The 15,211-nt window shown below is 37.0% G+C and overlaps 1 protein-coding gene across 2 annotated transcripts in view; it reads left to right on the top strand.

Moving 5' to 3' along the window:
* The window catches only part of LOC18428679 (ketose-bisphosphate aldolase class-II family protein), a 109,098-nt gene that overhangs the window by 50,790 nt on the left and 43,097 nt on the right, over positions 1-15,211 (top strand). For both annotated transcript variants that reach the window (XM_020663864.2, XM_088865124.1), the window contains 2 exons: positions 10,623-10,669; positions 12,328-12,542. In XM_020663864.2, the coding sequence (XP_020519523.1) occupies positions 10,623-10,669; positions 12,328-12,542 (262 nt within the window). The remainder of the gene's footprint in view (positions 1-10,622; positions 10,670-12,327; positions 12,543-15,211) is intronic.

Genomic DNA, 15,211 nt, shown 5'->3' with positions numbered 1-15,211 from the left:
CACATCATTAAAAATTAATAAGAGAAATTTAAAAATTAGAGGCCTCTTGTTGTGCATCATTCTCCCTTTGTTGAAAAAAACTCGTCTTTTAGTTTTGAAATTAGGCTATGATGAATATTGTGTTAGTTTCGCAACCTTCTTCAACCTGAATATTCAGAACACGATCTTGGGACTTATGGGTTATTGGATCAATCAAAGCACAACGATTACGCATTGGAACTAAGCCTTTGCAATCAGTTGACATTTCCATAAATAATTTTGAGAACCTTTCGAATAAAGGGTTATTATATTTCAAGGCAATAACTGTGGTATGTAAACTCAGTTCAATTTAATTATGATGAGTATCATGGCCTTCTTTGGAAAATTTACTTTAATTTATTTAGGGTTTTGGTTTATTTATTGTTTTAGAGTGAAAAGCCATGGTTATTTGGACTTCTAGTTACTTTAGTTATATGGAGGGTTGTAGAGAATTTAGCGGCAATTTGGTCATTTAGTTACTTTAATTTAGTTGGGTATTTTAAGTTTTTTAAAAAATAAAAACAATTATATACATAAGGGGAGAGTGGGACGTCTAACCCATAGACATTATTTTTGAAAACTTATTTTGTGAATAAAGAAAACCCTTTCAAAAGTTTCCTAAAAACTTGATTGAAAGCCATAGAGAAGGTTTCATAGCACCTCCAACGGTCCCTTCCTTCCAAGTTATCCTTCAATTTCCTGTTCTCTTCTCTCCATTCTTAATTCTTTCTTCCCTTTCCAGTGTCCTTCCACTTTTTTTTTTTCTTCCATCCCCCCCCTCCCTCGCCTTCTTCATTCTTTCCTTGCATTCCCTTACCACTTCTTTCTTTCCTTGGCCATATTTTCTTTCCCTTCTTTTTTGTCTTTCCCTAATTTCGCTAATAAAAACAAAACCCTGATTTTCTATGCCCATGAATTTTCGAAACTGTCGAAATAGTTGCAGAAACTTTCTGTATTCAATTTAAAATAATTCTTACCCCTTGCTTCTCTGGTTGTGGATTAGTTTTAAATTTTGATCGGGATCAATTTTTATTTTGCTTATTTTGTTTAAGGATGGATTTCAATCTTTTACGGATGTGAAATCTTATCAGATAGGCATTAAAATATATTCCAAAATTGCATGTTGATATTTTTTTCAAGTTTGTTTACTCAACTTTGTGGATGACACTCTTGTAAATTTATAGATAATTAATATTAGTTTAATTTGAAATGTTCTCCAAAATGTGTTCTAGAGTATTGTAATCGAAGATTAGCTAGGGGGTGATCTTATTTTACATTAGTTTTATCTCAGAGCAAGTTGTGCTAGGGTTTGAGGTCTATTTTTAAATGGTTAGGGTCTGTCCCACAGTTTTTAGGGGTCCGTTAGGCTTTAATGTGCTGTCCCTTCGTTGCTTTGTCCCTTAGTTGCTGTCCTTCATTGCAAAGTACTTAGTTTTAGGTGTTGTCCTAGGGTTAATAGAGTTTGTAAGGGCTCTGTGTTGCTATCCTAGAGCTTCCAAGTTAGGAAATTTGTTCAAGTGGCTATCCAGGGTGTAGGGAGTGTCATTCTATAGGTCTTGGAACTTTACATCGGGTTTAGGCTAATTCATATTCTATGGCTGACTGAGACATGTGAACAACGGTCATGATCGAGACAGTGGTCGCGACCAAGGCTTAGGACGTGTTGAAGTATGGGGTGTATAGAAACAAACTACCCAACAATGGATTGATCAACATTATGACGCCCTACTGCAGATTAGGGAGCAGTTGGCCTAGATTGCATAGGCTGTAGGTGTTAAGGTTGCATATCGCCCTAACCTCCTCAAGGACCTCATGAAGATGCTAGTATACGTGGTTCTAAGAGGAGCCAAGCACTAGATGAGGAGAAAGATGAAAAATATGAGGATGACTCTTATGAGGCACCTAGGCGGTACCATGGAGGATAGAAGATAGATGCTAGGGCGTTAGAAGGATCCCGAGAGTATGAGATTAAAGTTGATGTGGAGAACTATCGTGGACACTTGGATCTCGATGAGTTCCTCGAGTGATTAGAGAGTTTCTATCACTTCTTTGAATGGAATGCTCTTCATGAGGATTGGAATGTGAAGTTTGCTACCTTGAAGCTGAACGGCTCTGCACTTAAATGGTGGAAGTGACTTTAAGAGAGTAGAGTGAGGCTGGCCAAGGAGAAGGTTAACAAGCTATTCGCTTTGAAGCAGAGCACGAAAGCTATGAGAGAATACACAAAAGAGTTTCACTTGTTGGTCGTGCGCAATAGTCTCCAGGAGTATGAGCCATGGCTCAATACGCTATCACGCTGTGTTAGTAGATCCATGATCAGGTTTAGCTTCTTACCTTATCAAGTGTTGATGATGCCTATCGACTTGCTTTGGAAGTTGATACACATCGTGAATGACCTATGGATAGAAAGGAGAATCCTGAACGAGGGTCATCGAGTTCCTCTAGAAAAGCTCAAACAGTTGGATATGCTAAAGCTAGCACAACCTCTATAGCACCCACAACCAAGACCCCTACGGTTGGTGCTGGGACAAGACAAGGTATTCTTGGCCCCAAGCCACCAGATAACACTCTTAAATGCTTTAAGTGTGGAGAGGTGGGCCATGGATAGCTGAATGCCCTCATAGATCATACAAACAGAGTAATTTGGAAGAACAAGTAGAAGATGAAGGTGGCTTGGAGGATGGAGTTGATCAAGGTGAGGGTGTAGTTAGTGACATACATGAGGATGATCCTGAGTTGATAATTTCCATAGATACCCGAGGGTAGACACTTGTTATCCATAGGTTGTGATAACTCCAAAGTCCTCGAAGTTGACGGGTGGTTATGGCATAGTATTTTCCATACTACTTGTACATCAGGAGGAAGTTGTGCATAATTGTCATTGCTAGTGGAAGTACTGAGAACCTAGTTTCTCAAGAGATGGTCGAAAAGCTTCGCTTGAAGACTGTGAAGTTAGAACGGCCATATAACATCGCAATGTTTAAAATAGAAAATGAAATTTCGCGATGTCTTGTGGGTTTCTCGATTGGGACAACCTATAGGGATGTTGTCTGTTGCGATTTAGCTCCTCTCGAAGTGTCACATTTTGCTCGGCCACCCATGGTAATTTGATAGGGAAACACACCATGATGGTGAGAAGAATACCTACTCCTTCACTAAGGATAATAAAAAGATAACACTCCTTCACCAAAATGATGTGTTACAACCTAGGATAGGGTAGTGAAATCTTAAATTCCTCAGGAGGAAGAGAGGAAAGCACCAATCGTTTCGAATAGAGTGCAGTTTGAGGACAAAAGTAAGGAGATGCAGATAGTATACGCTCTTGTGGTGAAGGAAGTGGTCGAGAGTGCACCAAATCCACAAGAGGTTCACGCCCTCTTGGCAGAATTTAGTGAGCTCACTCCAAAAGAGCTTCCGGATGGTCTTCCTCTTATGAGGGAAATACAGCGTATAGATCTCATTCCTGAAGGCAGCCTCCCACATTTAGCCCATTATTGGACGAGTCCAACAGAGCATAAAGAGTTGCATAGGCAGGTCACCAAGCTGTTAAGAAAAGGACATATATGAGAAAGTTTGAGCCCATGCACAGTCCCCATACTTTTAACTTTGAAAAAGGATGGTACCTGGAGAATTTGTGTTAATAGTCACGCAATCAACAAAATTACCATCAAGTATAGGTTTCCCATACCGAGGCTTGATGACATGCTGTATAAGTTGAATGGCGCCCAAATTTTCTCCAAGATTGACCTCAAGAGTGGATACCATCAGATTCGTATTTGACCTGAAGATGGATTGGAAGATAACCTTCATGACTCATGAGGGTTTTTACGAGTGGCTAGTCATGCCCTTTGATTTTTCCAAAGCACCGAGTGCATTTATGCATACGATGAACCAAGTTTTGCAACCATTCATTGGAAGATTTGTGGTAGTATACTTTGATGATATTTTGAGATATATTATTAGCCGAGATGGTCATTTAGTACACTTGTCGTGAGTACTAGAGATACTGAGGGAGAACAAGCTGTATTTCAACCTCAAGAAGTACAAAGTCTTGATCGGGAGTGAGATTTTTCTGGATTTATGTTGTTTCGGCCAGTGTTTTAAAATGTAGGATGCAGCCAAAAGCGTTGGGGCGTCGATGTGGCGATGCGGCTTGATGCGGTTCAGATGTGGGTGCATCGCGGTGTTGCAGTCAATAAATATAAAAAAATTCTAAAAAATCTAAAAAAATAGGTTAATGCATAGAAAAAAATATGGAGGTGATATATGTAATAGTAGGTATTTAGATTATTCATTAACTCCAAAAGTATTAGCTGTCGGAGATTCTGTATCCACTATCCCCTGATAGAAACTTGAAACTAGCTTCGTAAAACATTCAACAATCGATAACCATAAGCATAAATTTGCAATCAAAAACTTTAAAGTTACAAATTTTATAAACTCTTTAATTTTGAAAAGAGTCCATGAAGTTCATGAAGTTCTTCGACTCGATTTGTATACTTTTTATAAACTTTATAAATTTATCAAAATGTTGTAACTTTACGATATCAGAGCATGTTGAAGATCAATAAATTTTATAAACTCATTAATTTGTAACTTTATTGTATTAGTCCATGAAACTCTTTAAAGTTACAAATTTTATTTGAAAAGTATTGGGAAAAGTTCTTCGATTTGTAACTTTTCATCTTCTTGGACTTTTAGTTTGTAGTATCTTATATTACAAATCGAAGAACTTTAACAAATAAAATTTCCACACAATGTTTTTTTTTATTCAATCAATCCAATAAAAGCCACAGATATCGCTGAAAAAAGTTGTTTGGGTGGTTTAATACCCGTCCCAAATCCTTTCTCCCCCATTCTCAAAGGTCAAAATGACCTTATTGCCCTTGCACGAGGGGCACAATTTTGAAAAGAATTGCAGACTGATTATGCGGACTGATGCGATCAATGCGGGATGCGGCTCTGATACTGACGCATCTCTCCAAACTGCATACGCAGTAAGGTGCGATGCGCTAGGTGTCGCATGGCACCTGATGCAGTTGCATATGCAGCGATGCGGTCGTATTTTAAAACACTGCTTTTTGCTGAAGGTATCAAGGTTGATCCGGCTAAGGTGGAAGCCATCAAGAGTTGGCGGACCTTGAATTCCATTGATGATGTGCTCAGTTTTCATGGTCTTTCTTCATTTTATTGGAGATTTATCAAAAATTTTAGCATTGTGATTGCCCCAATTATTAATTGCATGAAGAAAGTGGCAGAAGAGAGTTCGAACTAGTAAAGCTGAGATGACAAGTGCACCGGTGTTAGTGCTTCTTGATTTTGAGAAGGTCTTTAAGGTAGATTGTGATACATCCCATGTTGGGATAGGGGCTGTTTTGAGCCAGGAGGGGCACCCTTTGGCCCTTTTTAGTTATTGAATGATTCTCGTTTTCATTTTTCGACGTACGATGTCGAATTTTATGCAACTGTTCAAACTTTGTTAAGAGGGTGTTCGTGTTGTATACAAATCATGAGGCATTGAGATATCTTAACACTTAGCATACCTTAAATAATTGACATTTCAAATGGATCACATTCTTACATAAATATTCATTTACCCTTAAGCACAAATCTAGAGTTCACAATAAAGTAGTAAATGCCTTGAGTCGTCGGTCGTTCCTTCTCGGAACATTGACACATGCAGTAGTGGGTTTTGAGTCCCTTAAGGAACAATATGCTAATGATCCATACTTTGGTCATATATGGGGTCTTGTCACTCTAATGGCATAGATTCTATTTCCAAGTACTTCTAGGCCTGTTCTTCATGATGGATATTTGGTCAAGCTAAGACTATGGTGTTGGTAGAGGAGAGGTATTTTTGGCCTACGTTGAGGTGTGATGTGAAGCGATATGTGGAACGTTGTCGCATTCATCAAGTTTTCAAAGTTCAGTCTCAAAATACTGGTCCCTATACTCCATTGCCCATCCCAGATGCTCCTTAAGAAGTCAACATGGACTTTGTGTTAGGTTTGCCTTGAATGGCTAGGAGGTATGATTCCATGTTTGTAGTGGTGGACCATTTTTGGAAATGGCCCATTTTATTCCTTGTCGAAACACCTATGATGCGACTCATGTCACAAATCTTTTCTTTAGACAAGTTGTTTGTCTTCTTGTTGTGCCTAAGTTGATGACCTCTGATCAAGATACTAGATTCTTGAGTCATTTTTTTGCAACCTAAGATCAACGACTAGCTAATCTTCGATTACAATTAGGACATGTTTTGAAGAACACTTTAAATTAAACTAATATTAATCATCTACAAATTCAGCTGAGTGTCATCCACAAAGTTGAGTAAACAAACTTGAAAAAAAAAATCAACATGCAATTTTGGAATTTATTTACAGCTTGGTAGTGTCATATGAGATTTTGCATCCGTAAAGGACTATCATTAAAATCAGCTAAGTAAAAATTGATCGTAATCAAAATTTAGAACTAATCCACAACTCAGAGATAAGTAACGGGTAATTTTAAATTTAAGCTGGAATGCATTTGCAACTATTTCGACAGTTTCAGATATTTATATAAAATTAGGGTTTTGTTTTTATATGCACAATTAGTGGAAAGCAAAAAAAAGAAAGAAGGGAAAGAAAAGATGATCGAAGGAAAGAAAGAAGCGAAACGTGAAAAAAAGAAAAGAACGAAGAAGAAGGGGGAAAGGGAAGGAAAAAAAAAAGTACAAGGAAATTATAAACGAGAGAAAGAATTAAGAATGGAGAGGAGGAAATTGAAGGGTACATTGGAAAGGATGGACCGTAGGAGGTGCTACCAAGCCTTCTCTATAGCTTTCAATCAAGTTTCCAAGAAGCCCTTGCTAGGGTTTTCTTTCTTCACAAAATAAGTTCTCCAAAATAATGCATTTACGGGCTGGATGTGCCACTCTCACCTTATATACATATATATATTTTTTAAATGACTTGAAATATGCTTATCAAAATAAAGTAACTAAATGACCAAATTGCTCCTAAATTCTCTACACAACCAAAAGATATAACTAAAGTAACTATAAGTGCAAATATCATTGGCTTTTCACTCTTAAAAAATAAAATAAAATAAGCTAAAACCCTTAATAAAGTAAATTGTCCAAAGAAGGTCATGATGCCCTCATCAGTTCCCTTTGGGTGGGGAAGAACTCGACTTTGTCGAGTATTCCTCCATGTAATGCTGAAAAAACCTCCCGTCTCCTCCGTAACTCATTGATGTAGAAAACTTGAGAAACAATAAAATCAGCTAGAAATCTCAGCCAAACGCATGCAATTTTTTGAAATTTTGAGGATACTCTAAGGGTTTCTCCCCACTTAGGCTCAAGCCTTAGGCTTTCCTAGACAGTCTTTTTTTTTGAAAAGAGGAATATGTGAGTGCCTCTCTAGCCCATCCACGCCCCTATTTTATAATAAAAATTTATTGTTTTGGATAATATTTATCCATATAATTAACTTTTGATCAGAAAGTCGTAACTTAAGTATAACTTGAAATTAAACTCCTCTCTTTAATTAAAACGTGGAAAAAAGTCCCTAAGTGGTCCAGCAATGAAATAAAAAAAAACAAAAATTTGAAATAGCCTCAAAAGCTGCCATTATCATCATCAGAGCTTTTTTCCAACTATCTGAGGTCAGCTACATGAATCCCGGTCCGTCATTCTGCTCTTTTAAGGACCATACCCTCTGTGAAGCCATAAGTTTTCATATCTTTCTCACTACTTCCAACCATGTCCTTTTGGGCCTGCCCCTTGCCTTTCTTTAGCCTTCCACTTGATCTAACTCGTACCTCATGACAAGTGTTGTACTTGGTCTATGCCATACACCACCGACCCAACTAAATTTACTTTCACTCCTCTTATCCCGTATTGGTGCCACAACTAATTCTCTTCAATGTATTCATTTCAAATTCTATCTCTTCTTGTTTTGTCACTCATCCATCTCATCATCCTCATCTCAGCTACACTCATTATATGAGTATGTTGGTTCTTGACTGCCCAATATTCCACCCCACAATGCAAAGTTGGTCTTGCAGTTGTCTTATAAATTTTTTCACTTCAACTTCATTGGTATGCGGCGGTTGCATAAAACTCCAGTTGCACATCTCCACATCGCCTACCCAACTCTAATTCTATGTGGGACATCTTCCTCAATCTCTCTATTTTCTTGGATTATCGACTCAAGATATCAAAACTGTGATATCTTGCTCTTCCAAGATATTTCTTGGAAGACTACCAAAAATAGAACATTCAAGCTATTCTTGCTCTTCTTGTTCTTTGAAGCCCTCCTAGGGCTTTTGATGTAGAGAACTTGAGAAACAGTAAAATCAGCAAGAAACCAGCTAGAAATCTCAGCGAAACGCATGCACTTTTGAGGAACCCTAAGGTTTTCTCTCCACCCAGGCACAAGCCTAACCATTTTCTAATCATCTCCTAAAATCCTAACAAGTGTATAAAACTATGTAGTCCCAAAAAAACTTAAAACCCTAAAAGAATAACGCTAGAAAATTCGAAAATACATCCGTAAAGTTTAACAAGTCAAATTCAAAAAGAAAGAGAGGCATCTTGTCTTGCATCACACTATTTTGCAAATTAACAAAAAAATGCCTCTTATTTTTAAAACATAGACCCTTCTTTGACAAAAATATAATCGAGAAATCTTTTGAAAAAAACTTTATAAGTCCCCTTTAACTTCTTTTAGCTCCAGCTATGACAACTATGACACTATTTTCCAATTCTAGAAGTATAGATTTCAAATATGGGATTATAAACCACAATGAACCTTTTAGAAAATAAAAATTATTGCTTAAAATTATTTTACTGAGATTATAAGATATTTCTTAAAATTAAAACTCCTAGTAATGAATTCAAAAATATTTTTTATTGTTATCTGAAGCAGGTATTATTTTTAAAATAGTTTTATAAATTTGAATACGTTTTAATTATTTTATTAACACTAAATTGGCAATTTGGTAAAATGTCCAGTATATGCATTATTGGAAAAGGCGATTTAGTAAATATGACGTTCCCTCAAGGTGGGACACATGGACACCTAAAGTCAAGAGTGACCCCTATTACATCTACTTTGTCAGCTGGTGGTTCTTGACATTTTTTTCACTGTAGTGATATATTTTTAAGGGAAATTGAGGTAAATATCCTTTAATTTTTGTGGCATTTAAAAAAGGAAAAAGTTCATATAAGTGCAAGGCTCTAAACAATAAAATTAGGGTGCACCTCAAAAATTTCATTTGAAGAGGTTGTTTTGATGCTCAAATATTCTCAGATTGATTATCTCGACCTCAAGATGCATGGACAGGAGAAAAAAATAGATTTCAAGTTTTGGAAATACTGCATTTGGTAATGCATGTTTGGATCGTCAATTTTCTTCAAGTTTTCATCGATCTACACTATTTTTTAAGCTTTAAAATTTATAGTTAGAGATGAAAATATATTTTATGGCTATCACAAAGATTTCCAGTACGGTAACTACATTTCTCGACAGTATTTGAAGGTGCACTTAACTTTGATTGTTTAGAGCCTTGGCTTTATTCAAACCGCCCCCTTTAAAAAATATCCCCTATTTTTCATATTTTACACTCATGTTCCTTGTTTATCTTTTCTTATTTCTTTCCAAAACAATCTGGTTCGGAAGTTGGAGTTCTGAACTAATGTCTTTTTATTTTGAATGACATCAGTTCGGAATTTGACGTTTTTAACCGTTTAATTTTCTAAAATATTGGTTTGGGACTTCAATTTCTGAACCAATATGTCACTCAAGAAAGAAAAGACACCGATTTAGACCTTGGAGTTCTGAAATGGGGGTATTGGGAGAAATTAGATAAAGAAAAAAACAAAGGAACATGTGCTTAAAATTTGAAAAAATGCGGGACATTTTTAAATATCACAAAAATTAAAGGAGTACTTTAGTTTTTCAAGTTTAAAATTTTTTCTCTAGGTACTTATATTTTCTGTTTTCATCAATTTTTGGTTGAACACTATCATTTCCTTTATATAACCTGTTAATGGTGTAAAGTCGAACCGATCTGCCTCATTTCTTTATATTATGGCAGTTTTAAATCTTGCTTCAAACTTGATAAGAAGGTTGGTCATCATTGTAACTTTGGCATTATCGTCTCAATGATTTTTGTCTATGTAGATTCTGAAAGTTACGATGTATTTGCTTAATGTTCCTTAGGCTCTAGGAGGTCTTAGGCAGACTATTGACATGGATACACACACGTCTATGGTTTTTGGTGTGTGCCAACAGACCAGGTACCCATATCTAACATTTTAGAAACTTACACTCTTCTTGGTAAAGCTCTTTTGGTTTTAACTGTCATTATAGAAGTACTTAAATATGAAATGAAATGCCTCCTTCCCCTTTATCTAAATATGATCAAATGTGTCATATATGGAAGGCAACGTTTGGTGTCGGTGTTTAAGATACTCGTATCCAGCTCTAACATACACATCCGTGTCTTTGTAACATAGGTTGTCGCTCATTACGGCTTTACAGAGTAACAGCATAAACTGAGGCCTGCTACCTATAGCTGTTGGTGTATGATATATATTCGTTCATGTTGGTAAACAGGATCTGCTGCTGGATGGGGTCGATATGATGATGCAGCTGTAGTTAAGGTATGACGGTTTATTCGAGTATACATTTCAATTGTAATAGCATGATCTTATTGCAGCAAGCTATGTGGACCTTATTTGGTGTTTCACAAACTTCATTTTACTTCTTTGGGAGTCCTATGCATTGAAATTATATAGATGTTTGTCATAATAGCTCAAGACCTCCAGTTTCTGATAAGACGTGAATTATGAAATGCCTAGTTCTTCAGCTAAATCTTATTGATTTGTTCATATAATGAAATATGTTTAGATATCAGATCTTCCCTTTTCAAGAAAAACAGGACATGCCTATCATTTCGAGGGACTAGACTTGCAAATTGTATACATTCGTGGTTGAATTTAAACTGGGGCTCTTTCATCTGGATAAAACTTTCTAATATCCAATGCCACTTAAATGATCAATGAGTGATGGATTTTGAAGCACTTACTTTACCTTTCTCCCAATGTTAACTTCAGGACAGGTAATTAAACTGCCGTACAGCTATGCATTGAGTGAGTTGTGCCCTTAAATGGTACTTGGCTAGATGCACCCTCTGCTTTGCCAATGTGCATGGAAATGCCTTTGTGTGGATAAAAGTATTCAATATTTCTGGAAGTTTTACAACATTTCTGCTGGTCTCTGGCTCTCTTTGAATTATGAGAAGAGAAATGTGATGCCGTATACCTCCATCATTGTGTTATCTTGAACGGTTTTTTTCTTCAACTTAGTGAGAGATTGACAATGTAATGGACATCAAAATATTAGACTGGAAAACAAAAAATTTTATATTTGTATTCCTTTCTTTTTCACTGAACAAGCATGACCCCTCAATCTGGGAAAGAAAAAAATAATCCATGCTACTAGTCTTTAGGGAAACACTTGTAAATATTTGATATCTAATAAGAGCTTCCCATTTCATTCAAAGGTTTAAGTGATTTCATTAAACATAATTTTCGGTTGCAAGTTTTTCAATATTCCTTTGTCATGCCATACTTTCACTTGTTTTCCATATACTTATCAGCCAAAATAGTAATTACATTACTTTCTTATATTGGATGGTTTGAGAAACTTGAATTGCCAACTTCTAAAATGCTGGGAATAGTGTTGGATTCATTCTTAGCCCTCATGTTCAGGGTTCTACAAACATGGCCTTTCTGCCCTTTTCTGACCAATACATTATGCAATCCTTATGCATCCCCAATTAGTCCTGTGACTCACTATTTGAAAATTTGTCTCATTTATCTAATTTTGTTCGAGATTCACTATGCTACATTAGGATTACTGTCTTATCCCAAAACTTTGTTTGAGTGATGCTTATTTGGAAACCAGGTGAGTGATTTATATAAACTCCCTGATGTAATGATCTATGAAGGAATCATTTCTATGGAATAATTGCCATCCCTTGTGGCCTAGCAAGAAGATGCAATCACACACTTTTATTTTCACTGAAGAGATTTTGTAGCCATAAATTAAAGACAAAGTTAGTTATTTGTCATTTTTTTTTTCCAGTTGTACAAATGCAGTACAAGCCTTTTTTTTCGTTATGAGGATTATGTATATAAATTTCGTACCACGTTACTATTTATTGTTTTAATTATACTATTTAAATGCATCTAAATGGTGATCTGGCATGTAAAGAAGTAAATATTTTGTTGCTTTCACAATTTTGGTGCCTATATAGGTCTATGAGAAATTCACTGGAGTTAGTGTCGAAGGAAGACCTCCTATTCTTAAGAAAGATGAGGTCCTTAGATATCTTCCTACAAAGTGGCCAGATGATCCCATTGAAGAAATTCAGAATTTGAAACGTCAAACTTCTTCGAAAGTCCTCGTAGTGCTGGATGATGACCCAACTGGCACTCAAACGGTTCATGACATTACAGTTTTAACTGAGTGGTACACGCTGCAATCTGTGCTTGTTAAGATTCATGCATTTCATGTATAGATCTTTCTGTTATGACTTCGATATCTATAAATTTGTAAGGTTTTAGCATTGATCTACAAATGAGTAATCGAGCTGATTTGGTTCTAAATTAATTTTTTATTGGAAATCATTATGCATTTGACTTGCTCATTATCCTGACTTTAGGAGAAAACAGCTCAGTATTGCAAGCAATCTGTTGATTTTCCCACAATGGGGACATCCTACCTTATTTAGAAAGCCTTGCCTCTTGACTTTATCAAGGGTGCATTGTGCATGGGTTCCTCATACCACCATAGTCTATGTTTTTTATTTTTCCCAATTCTTTCCTTACAATCAAGGCACTGAATACTAGGCATGCTCGCTTAGAACTCAACTCAGAAAATTCATCAAGGAGCTTCATTTGATGTTCATCATGTTTTTTCCAGCAGAATTGGGACGGATTCACCAGAGTAATTTAGCTTGGATAGATTTGCAATGTGAGCATGCTAAACAGGTCTGTAGCATCAGGTCTGGCATATAAAATGCACCCACTTAACCTAAATCTTCCATTAGATATACACAATTGGCCTGACAAACACTACAAATTTGTGACAGCGAGAAATTCTCTCTTTTCCTAAATCATCATCCTCTCCATTTTCCATTCTAGCAGTAAGGTTGTTTATGATCCTGTAAAATTTCCTTAAAAAATTTGTACAAATGCCATGGTTTTTGGCATTCACTTTTCTTGCTCCTTCACATTCTTTGAATCTCCTTTGATTGCCATTTTCCTCCGTTTAGCATCCAAGCTTTTCAAAACAGTCAACTATGCTAAAACCTCATCCTAGTATGATTCACAATTGGGTATAGGACCTGATAAGTTTAACAAAACGTGCCATCTTTGATCCTTAATGATCCCTCCATCACCAGTCAGACCTTGGCTACCCCGAGCACTCCCATTAAAATTTAATTTCACTACATCTTGTTAACTTCAGTAGTTTCTCCATAACTAAAGAAATCCAATGGTTGTAATAATCAGCTATTGAATGTGTTAAGAATTCTTCATCGTTCTTGCCAACAAGATATTGTTTGATATTATTCTGTTATTTATCCAGCATACCAACTGGTACCGTGACCATAAAATTGCAATCATTGTAAATCCCCATATAATAGCTCCAGTTTTTGGCAGTGGGGGATAGATCCATTTGCCTAATATCTATTTGGAGTTTACCCATTGTGAGTTAAAAATACAGAGACAGAAAATAAAGGATGAAAAAAGAAGAAAAAAGTTGAAGGTTTAGAGAAAGGGTGAGGCTTTGAGAAAGAAGAGATAGAAGAGAGAGATGGCGAGAATGAGAGATTGTTACGTTGAAATGAGATAGAGGGCGAGGCAGTCATGGTGGTTTATTATTAGCCCACATGCCCCTCTCATCCCTTCTATAATAGTAAATTATGCAGATATAGTTGTCGTCCCATGATGGGTGTCTCTTGAAGAGTAAGCGATTTGAGCAGCTTTTGTCGAGCCTCTACACCCAATAACCATCAAGGTTCTTGTCGCTCCCAATTTGCAAAGAGAGAATGTCTCCCTTGATGCTCAAAAGATACATCATTCCTGCATCCCTGGCTAGAGCACCATCTGGTACCACCCCTAACCTATCTTCAAAAGCCCGCTTAATCATTTAGCCGATAAGGTAAACTTGCAGCCCTCATAGAAAGTTGGGTAGCCTTGGGTGACCTATGGGCAGAAACTGCTTATTTGCACTAAAGAACTATGAGCGTCCCCTTTGCATGGAATGAGGCCCCCTAACCGGGGTTACACTGGCTCGTCTGAGTGAATCTCCGAGCCAAAGAATACCCTAGTAGGCTGCATGCAGTATATACTTCGCAATTATCTCAGTCATCTCTCAATACCCTTGAAAGAGTTCCTATGACTTTCAGGTGGCGCCAGCCATCAACAGGCTCATTATCATAGATGGTGGTATTCGAGGGGATAAATTCATCATATATTTTCCCTAAAAATGAAGAGTCCCCTAATGAAGTGCATATCCAATAGAGAGATATAGGCCTTGCCATGATCCATTTGGAAGTTGTTCGACTCCAAGTCTCCAAGAAAGCTGTGATCATGTTGGAGCAACGACCATAGAACCACGTGAAGCATTGGCATGCTACGATCAAGAAGGTCTTCCTTAATGTATCTTTAATTCACCCCAAATCATCGGCTAACCATGAGTAGTGCCCGTGGAGATACTGATGCTTCTCGTGTGATCTCAAGCCATAATCTTACTATTAAAAGAACTTGCTGGGAACTAACCTCTTATCCAAGATAGGCAAATCTCTACTTGAGTCCACCTCCCTGTGATGATAACGAAATAGGGCCTTGCTATCCCTGCTCAGGTCCACAAGGCCCTCATCATAGCCATACATCTTAAACCTCACAAGCAGAGATGTCTAAGTGATTCTTAAAGGTCATGTCAACTGCAGGTTTGGAGCAAATTGTCTCAAAGGCATAGCCATACGTCTTAAACCTCACAAGCAGAGATGTCTAAGTGATTCTTAAAGGCCATGTTAGCTGCAGGTTTGGAGCACAACGTCTCAAAGCCCTATATCGCAAAAGGAAAGCCCTTGAACAGCTCATGAGGGTGCAACTGCAATCCACTTCAATCAT

The sequence above is a fragment of the Amborella trichopoda genome, chromosome 4 (genome assembly GCF_054954075.1).
Source record: "Amborella trichopoda isolate Santa Cruz 75 chromosome 4, AtrichopodaSantaCruz75HAP2 v2.0, whole genome shotgun sequence".
NCBI lineage: Eukaryota > Viridiplantae > Streptophyta > Magnoliopsida > Amborellales > Amborellaceae > Amborella > Amborella trichopoda.
This window is presented reverse-complemented; position numbering and strand designations above follow the sequence as displayed.